At 31.8% G+C, this 8,263-nt stretch overlaps 1 protein-coding gene across 1 annotated transcript; it reads left to right on the forward strand.

Moving 5' to 3' along the window:
- Positions 1-4,304: 4,304 nt before the first annotated feature.
- Positions 4,305-5,867, forward strand: LOC118037546 (bark agglutinin I polypeptide B). Its single transcript, XM_035043540.1, has one exon. It carries the CDS (start codon positions 4,552-4,554, stop codon positions 5,617-5,619), a length of 1,068 nt encoding a protein of 355 aa, XP_034899431.1. The 5' UTR covers positions 4,305-4,551; the 3' UTR covers positions 5,620-5,867.
- Positions 5,868-8,263: the final 2,396 nt, after the last annotated feature.

Below are 8,263 nucleotides of genomic sequence, written 5' to 3' on the forward strand. Positions count from 1 at the left end.
ATTCACGTTAATTACTTATTTAACCAGTTTAATCCTATGCTTTTAAGGAATTGAATGCGATGTTTCATGTTATGATAATAACATATAATAGCACTTAATTAGAAGAGAAAATGACAGCATTGTAGAGTTTTCCTTATTTTAAATTTCAATGTTAAGTTACTTGGATATTTCATTAATTTTCTCTGGAATTATTTACTCAAAAGATCGGCCTCACGTCTTCTACCAGTGTCCTTGGCTATGGAAAAACACTTGCTCTAAATCTTTGCTGAATTATGGGGTACAAGGCTCTGGAAAATTGCCTCCTAAAAAGCGACTGTCAGTGCAATGACGTGGAGATTCCGAGCACAGTGAAGGTGGAGTAAGATGTATATTATAGATAATCCTTTGCATTTTTATATATCAGACCATATAATATGCTTTATCAGATATATTAAGGGAACGGGGTTGAAACTAAATTCTCTTTAAAATTCAAAAAAATAATTTTGTTGTTAATTTTTTTATGTTTCTAGATGGTTTTAATGTGATAAGTTTAAAAATAATTTTTTAAAAATAAAAAAACATCATTTTAATATTTTTTTAAATAAAAAATATTTTAAACTATAATCGCTATCATAATTTCAAACAATCACTTAATAGGAGAATGCTATGATATTTCAGCCTTGTTTTATTTTATGTTTTAAAAGCACTTTTAAAAAATTTAAATTTTTTTTATGTTTTTTTTTACTTCAAATTAATATTATTTTTAATATTTTTAGATCATTTTAATATACTATATTAAAAATAATTTTTAATCTAAAAAATATTATTTAATATATTTCTAAATAAAAAATATTTTAACAATAACTACATCCATATTTTCCGGCTCAAAAAATATTCCCAACTAGAAGCCAAATGAGAACACTCAAATGCCTTGAAAGCCATCAAAAGGGTGGGGAAGTAGTTGATGCTGATTCAGATCCGTCTTGGCGAGGAACCCAGAGGACATGACCACAGTTTGAGTTGACAAAAGTGTAATTTTTTTATAATTAAAAAACAAAGCAAAAAAAAATAAAAAATTATAAAGATTTCGATGTAATTTTCCCAAAACTTAGCAATCCAATTTGTTTTTTTTTTTGTTCCATGTTAAAACACAGGAGAAAAACTGTGCAATCTAACAAAAAAATAATATTCCAGTAGATGAGTTGAACTATCCAAATCATCTACGAGAGTGAATCTATGACACTTATTTTCCATGGATGAGTTTTCCAAAATCTCTAAAAAAGAACGAGATTGAGTTGAACTCACAACAAGAAAATTATCACCACCTACTTGAAGAATCATTTAACCATGGCAGATGGTTCCACTTATCTTTATCTTTTGTTTTATTGGATTAAATTAGATCCTAAATATATCTATCAATTTAGTTTAATAATCTTTTTGAAAATGCGATTGAAATCATATTCCCTTAAATTTCAAAAAAAATATTTTTTTGCTAAAAATATTTTTTGCTAAAAATATTTTTGTCTTTATATTTTTATATTATTTTGATGTGTTGATCTTAAATATAATTATTAAAAATAAAAAAAATATTATTTTTATGAATTTTTAAATATACTTTAATTTTTTTTAAAATACTTTAAGTTTAATAAATATGAAGAATCATCTAACCATGGATGCATAAGCAAAGATTGAGCTGAGCCTAAGGGCTAAGGTAAGGGTCCATGGGTACCAATAACCGAAGCCTATATAGCTTTCAGTATTACTAGCCACTGGTCACCCTTCATACAGCGGTCCCATGTCTCCACTTTAGCGTCCATCCACAGTCACTCCTCGTGGTTCTAAACCATGGCCGCTCCTTGATGAAAGCAACAGCACACAGTGAGACCTATAGCAGTATAGCATGATAGCTCGCCCTCATCCTGGACCCAATTACTTGTCTTGTAACCATGGCAGGCTTTGTAATTCCTTTTTTGCAAAGTGTTTATTTTTTTTAAAAGTATATTTTATTTAAAAATATATTAAAATAATTTTTTTAATTTTTAAAAAATTAATTTTGATTTTAGTACTTTAAAATAACCTGAAAACGTTAAAAAAAATTAATTTAAGGTAAATAAAAAAATAAAAAAAATTAATTTTTTAAAAAAATACTTTTAAAATACAAAAACAAAAATGTTTTATAAATCCATCTAGCCTGATACATCCCCTTGAATATATAGTATTCAGACTTTTCTGGTGTATCAAATTGAAAATTATGTTATTAATAACTATATGAATACAGTTTTATTTTTGTTTTAGAGAATCAATTGCATAGACCATGGAGTTGCCATTATACCAATGTTTTCGATATTTGACCATCAACATAATTGTATTCACAATTTTATTCAAATCTATTTGCTTTAATCATACTCATTGACATTCCATGATGCTTAAAGTAAAATCATTCTCCAAGGTAAAGTGGCTTTGTCATCTTTCCCCAAAACCAAATATCTCACATTTTCATTAAAGTCTCCATTATCTTGTCTAGCATCTCTCTTTTTCAAAAATAAATAAATTATCAATCGATAAAATCATTAAATCAATTAAATCTAATAAAATTAACTTTCATTTAAAACTTTTAAAACTTAAAAATTATTTGTTTTCATGGTGCAAAAATATTTTTTAAAAATAAAACTTTACTTATAAACAAGAAACTTCTGTTTGTTTTTGCGTTTTAAAAATATTTTAAAAAAAAATTTTTTTTTTGTTTCAAATTAAGATTTTTTATATTTTTAAATCATTTTGATGCGTTAATATTAAAAATAATTTTTTAAAAAATAAAAAATATTATTTTAATATATTTTTAAATAAAAAATATTTTAAAAAACAATATAATTATAATTTTAATAACAGCAAAAAAACCTCCATGGACCCACCAATACTAAAGTCATGAGAAATGGCATCTCAACATTGATCCACAGTGTATCGCAGCATTTACAGCACAAGGACACGACCAAGCCTCTGTTCACACTTCACAGCAATAAATTCAAAGCATTATCCAATTCCAGGCCAGAGAGAATGTACAGAAGAACGACACACGGCACGATCTTGCATTGATAGACAGGCAATGGCCGCCGTCGAAGGTTCTTTAAACACATAACTTAATTTAATGATTTTGGTGGACTCTGTTTTCCTCTATTTAATGGCTTTCTGCTACTTTATCCTTACCAAGACGACAAAAGAGCATGCGCACATTAGTCTTTGCCTGGAAAGAGTTTGCTAAAGTAGTCATTAAGCACACTGTATTGCTCCACCCAATCATCTTTTATCCATGTCTTTATATGTGATGACTTTTGTTTTTGGTGCAAATTAAAAAATAATTAGTTTATATATTATTGAGTTTTAAATTTTAATTATGTAGAAATTAAAATAATCTGTTTTTCTCTTATAAATATATATTTTTTATTTATCTTCTATCCATAATAGTTTTATCCAAACACTTGTTTTATTTTTAGTTTTTATCATCTTGAAATCTCATTGAAGAATACTTTGTTAAAATCAAAACCACAACTGCAATTCTAAGAACTTGTTTTGTACTATCATACAGATTATTTTTAAAAATATTTTTTTATTAAAATAATTAAAAATAAAAAGAAATTAACAGTTTATTAAAAAAATACTTTTTTAAACATAAAAAGAAACAGATTCCAGACACACACAAAGAGGCAACAAGGAGGAGGATGCATAAGCACCCACCTAGCAAGTTAGTGGTGCTGTGAAGAATCCTTGGCTTTATTTTTGCAGCACTACCAAAGAAAAAATCATAAATAATTCAAAAAGGCAAAAGAAAGGACTCCTGAAAATAGAGTGGAGTGGAGGTACATACAACTCGCTAAGTGGTTGGTCCAAGTGTCCTTTTAGAAGTCAGTTCAAGACAAGACAAAAACGCGTGGATGCAATTGAGAGTAGAGTTGATATCTGTCTTCGAATTAATTAGGGTGTTTGACAACTGGATTCCTTTTTTCGTTATTTCATTAATGCCCTCCTATGTTTTGCATTATTTCATCTTTTGCCTGTATGCAATCAATGATTCTTTTTTCTGTCACAAATTGTTTTTGAAAATACGGTTAGACCAAATTCCCAAAAATATTTTTTATTAATGCCCTCTCTTTTATATTTCGCGTTATTTCATCTTTTGCCTGTATGCAATCAATGATTCTTTTCTTTTTTTCAATGCAATCAATGATTCTTTTCATTCTTCACGTTTGATTGGTCAAGCGACGTGAAAAATCCCAATAACCTATTTGCAAAATAAAAAAGACATAGGGGTATGGTTGCAAAATAAGCTATTCCCTCACGCAGCAGCAACCCAGAGAAAGTGGGTCAGAGAGTTTCAGAAGGGAGTAAACGTATTTAATTTTCACAACCTCCGAGCTAGCCTCCCCAATATTCTTTGCTTTCATTCTTCGGTTTCTACAGTCTACAAGCCCCGATAAAAGTAAAGTCACCTACTTGTAAATGGGTTCACCTCACAAACCCTAGAAATCTCACTACGCCAAGCAAACCCAGATTCAGCTGAAGAAACCCAGTTCAGCCATGGCCAAGTTCAACATTCCCACCTGCTTAACGGTGCTTACTTTCATGATTTCTCACTTGAAAATGCTAAATGCTGGCTCAAGTTACTCCTTTTCCTTTGAAACTTTTGATAAAAATCCAAACTTTCAGTCCAACATTGCTCTTTATGGTGATGCGAAGGTTGTTGGTAACGGTTCTCTTCAACTCACTCGCGCAGTGAGTTCAAGTGCTGGACGAGTCATGTACAAGCAACCCATCAAGCTTGTTGAAGGTATTTCTGGAAATATGGTTTCCTTTTCCACTAGTTTCTCATTCTTGATGTCACCTGATGATGGAGATGGTTTGGCTCTTTTTTTTGTTCCTAGTGGTTTTTATGCGAGGATGTTTGATAACAGCCCATTTGGGCTATATTTAGGATCAGAGAAAAGTAGTCCTAAATTTGTTGCTGTTGAATTTGACACGACGAGGGATGCTAAATTTGGTGATTTGAATGATAACCATGTGGGAATTGACGTGGGTGGTTTTGTGTCAGTTAAAGTGAGAAATGTTTCGTCCAATAATATGGTTTTGAATAGTGGAAAAAAATTGCATTCTTGGATTGATTATGAAGCGGGCTCGAAAATATTAGAGGTTAGATTGAGTCAATCTGGTGATACAAAGCCAATTGATCCACTGCTCTCTTACCCAATTGACTTATCAAAAATGCTCAATGATGAGAGGGTTTTGATAGGCTTGAGCTCATCAAATGGAAATTCGTCTCAGACTTGCTTCCTCTATTCATGGAGCTTAAAGCTAAGGCATGTCCCCCATTGGATGCACTCTGAGCCACTGGACCCTCGGGCTTTTGCTAAACGTGCGAAACCAGTGGTAGTTCAAAAGAAGAGTGATTGTATTTTAAAAATCCTTGCTGCAATGATTTTTGGAACTGCTTGTGGAGCACTGGGAGCATTCATGGTGTTATATCTTTGGACCATATTTGGAAATAGGCGCCCAGTTGTGCCAGAAGAGTGTTCTGCCCACCCTGGGGATTTTGAATACAAGAAAGTCAAAGTAGTTGTAGATAAAGCCGTCCAAGATGTCAAGCTTTAGGTACTGGAGCTTAGATCTGCCGGAGGCTTGTATTGTAAATTCCTGTTCTTTTATTTTCTTCTTCTTGGTACTTGTTTTAGCAGGTTTTGTTTTGTTGTTGTAACTGATGGTTAATTGTCCAAATGTAGTTTTTGCATCTTGTCTAATCATGGGAGCACTGAAATTTAACTTTGAATTGAAGAAATGGCGTGTAGATTAATTCATTTTGAGAAGGTTTCACTTGCTTAATGTAGCCTTTATTGTATTAATTACCCTGTTTCTCTTTGGTTTATCCTGCATGTTTAGGGATCAAAAACTTGATTTATTCTGCGGTCAACTTTCATATATATTTTTTTCAACTCGCTGATTCATATAATTTCCCACATTTGATTCCTAACTTTCAAATTGTGACGAAAGATCCACGCAGACCACTGGATTGTCATTGCTTTATAGCGTAACAGAGCAAGCTATCAAATTCCTCAGCTACGTGCTACTGTAGTCATTCCGTAATTGTGATCTTTCTGGCTGTTGGTGCTAGACTACATTTATATACAAGATGAAAAATTGACATCCAAATACTTCTTTTCTGTTGATCATTTTTAAAGAGTCAAAAGTAAGAACTATGAATGATAGCCAGATCTACGACTGTGGAGTTTTCTCGAGTTAAGATTTTCTCAAGTTAGCATTTTTATCTCTAGATACTGTATGAACCATTGCCAGATTTGTTTAGATTGAACGCAGTCATTTCACTATGTTGTGAATGGGAAGTAGATTCCAGGAATTGCTCTTCTGTGACATTGTTGTACTGTCAACTTATGTTAAGAATGTGAAACCTTGGTATTTCAGAATGGTGGTCTTATGAGAATGTTTGTTGCAATGCTCTTTGGTACTGCTAGTGGAATACTGGGGCAATTGTTTATGTTATATCAATGGACCTATCTTTGACAATAGGAATCCATTGGTGCGAGAGGAGTGTTCCCCGCACCTACTTGATTCTGAAGGCTGCAGTAGCTGTGGGGGCAACCATGGATGTATGAGGTGAGGTTCTGGGTTTTGTTGGATTTTTTGTTGTAAATTGATGTCCTTTTCATGTCCCCGGTTTTCTTGCTTTTGTTGTTCTATAATGGATTGAACATTTGTAGTTTTTAGTTACACATTGTCCAGTAATTGGAACATTGTTATTAAATTTTATAACTCAAACATTTTCAAACCTTCTCAAAAGTTATACGAAGACCTAGATCGCAGGTTGGTCAGGTCAAGTTATGAATTAATAAGTTCATCTAAATTTTTTATTAAAATGTCATTTAAGGTTCTTTAATATAAACATTTGGTTCAAAATAAAACCTAACCGGGGTTAGGTTTTAGACCAGTGGATCACGTGTTGAAATGTCACAACCAACATATTATTGTGGTTAAATTGAGAAAAGTGATATTAACATGTCTGCATGATATTTTGTGGTACTCAGCAATATAAACACATAAGAAACAATGAAAACTGTGTTTTTCATTTGTACTTTACATATACTGCTTCAACCTATTTATAAAATACAATTCAGATAACACATTTTGAGACATGAGAAGCTACATAATTTGAAAGTTCCTCCAGATCACGCACCTCCTTTTGTTTGATATATAATTAACAACTTGACTTTTGGTGTCCATATCTACAACATTACCGGTAGAGGATAGAGGTGCTGATATTTGTCTGCCTTGATTTGACTTGATATTATCTGCAGCATCAACTTTATCAATATCGGCTGCATTATTTTCAGGAGATTCAATTCCTTCAATAAGCCTCCTCAACTGAAAAGGGCAGTATCTGGATGAATTTATGCGTGTTTTAATAAATTTTATATCTCTTTAAGTTAATGACTATATAAGTTTTAAGTGGTTTTGAGATTGGTAAAATTTAAAATGATAATCTCTAAAAGTAAATCCAGAACTTGATTAGTTGAGTTATATCTTTCAGGATTACTAAAAAAAACTATTTTTTTTTTAATCAAATGTAAGAAATTTTATAAATCAAAATGAAACAAGGCTGGAGACCAACAAGTCATACTATATATATATATATAAAGGCTAGGGGAACAACCTTCTTTAAACAAAACATTACAGAACCTAACAAAAAACTGCAGTAAAGCAACTCAAACTGCGCCACATTGGCTCCATAAAAAGCAAGGCTCCTCTATTGGTAGGAGACACCAACAACAGGACACAGATCACAAACAAGCAGCATAAAGACTAGCTACAACAGCAACAACTGGAAGGGCAGTTCTTGTACATGAGGGTTGTTGCATAACAAACGAATATGACCAACAACTAATAGTTTTGTAAGAAGATCTGTCAGCTGATCTCGTGTAGACAAGAAAGATACTGTAAATTTTTTTTTTTTAGATAACTTAATCATGAACATATTGAAAATCAATTTAATATGTTTTGTTTATGCATGAAAAACAGGATTGAAAGACAAATATGTGCTTCATTGTCACACCAGAGAGTTTGACATATAAGCAATGGAAAAGAAATGGTGGACAATAGAGAGTGAAGCCATTGAATTTCAGTTGCTTTGTTGGACAATAATTTATATTTTGACTCGTAAGTGCTATGAGCAACTGTCTGCTGGTACTTGCAGCTCCAAGAGATAGGGTTTTTGCCATGAAACACA

This window comes from Populus alba, chromosome 16 (assembly GCF_005239225.2).
Source record: "Populus alba chromosome 16, ASM523922v2, whole genome shotgun sequence".
In the NCBI taxonomy this organism is placed as follows: Eukaryota; Viridiplantae; Streptophyta; class Magnoliopsida; order Malpighiales; family Salicaceae; genus Populus; species Populus alba.

Coding starts and splice junctions, on each gene's coding strand:
- LOC118037546 (XM_035043540.1), top strand. CDS start 4,552: ATGGCCAAGTTCAACATTCCCACCTGCTTAACGGTGCTTACTTTCATG.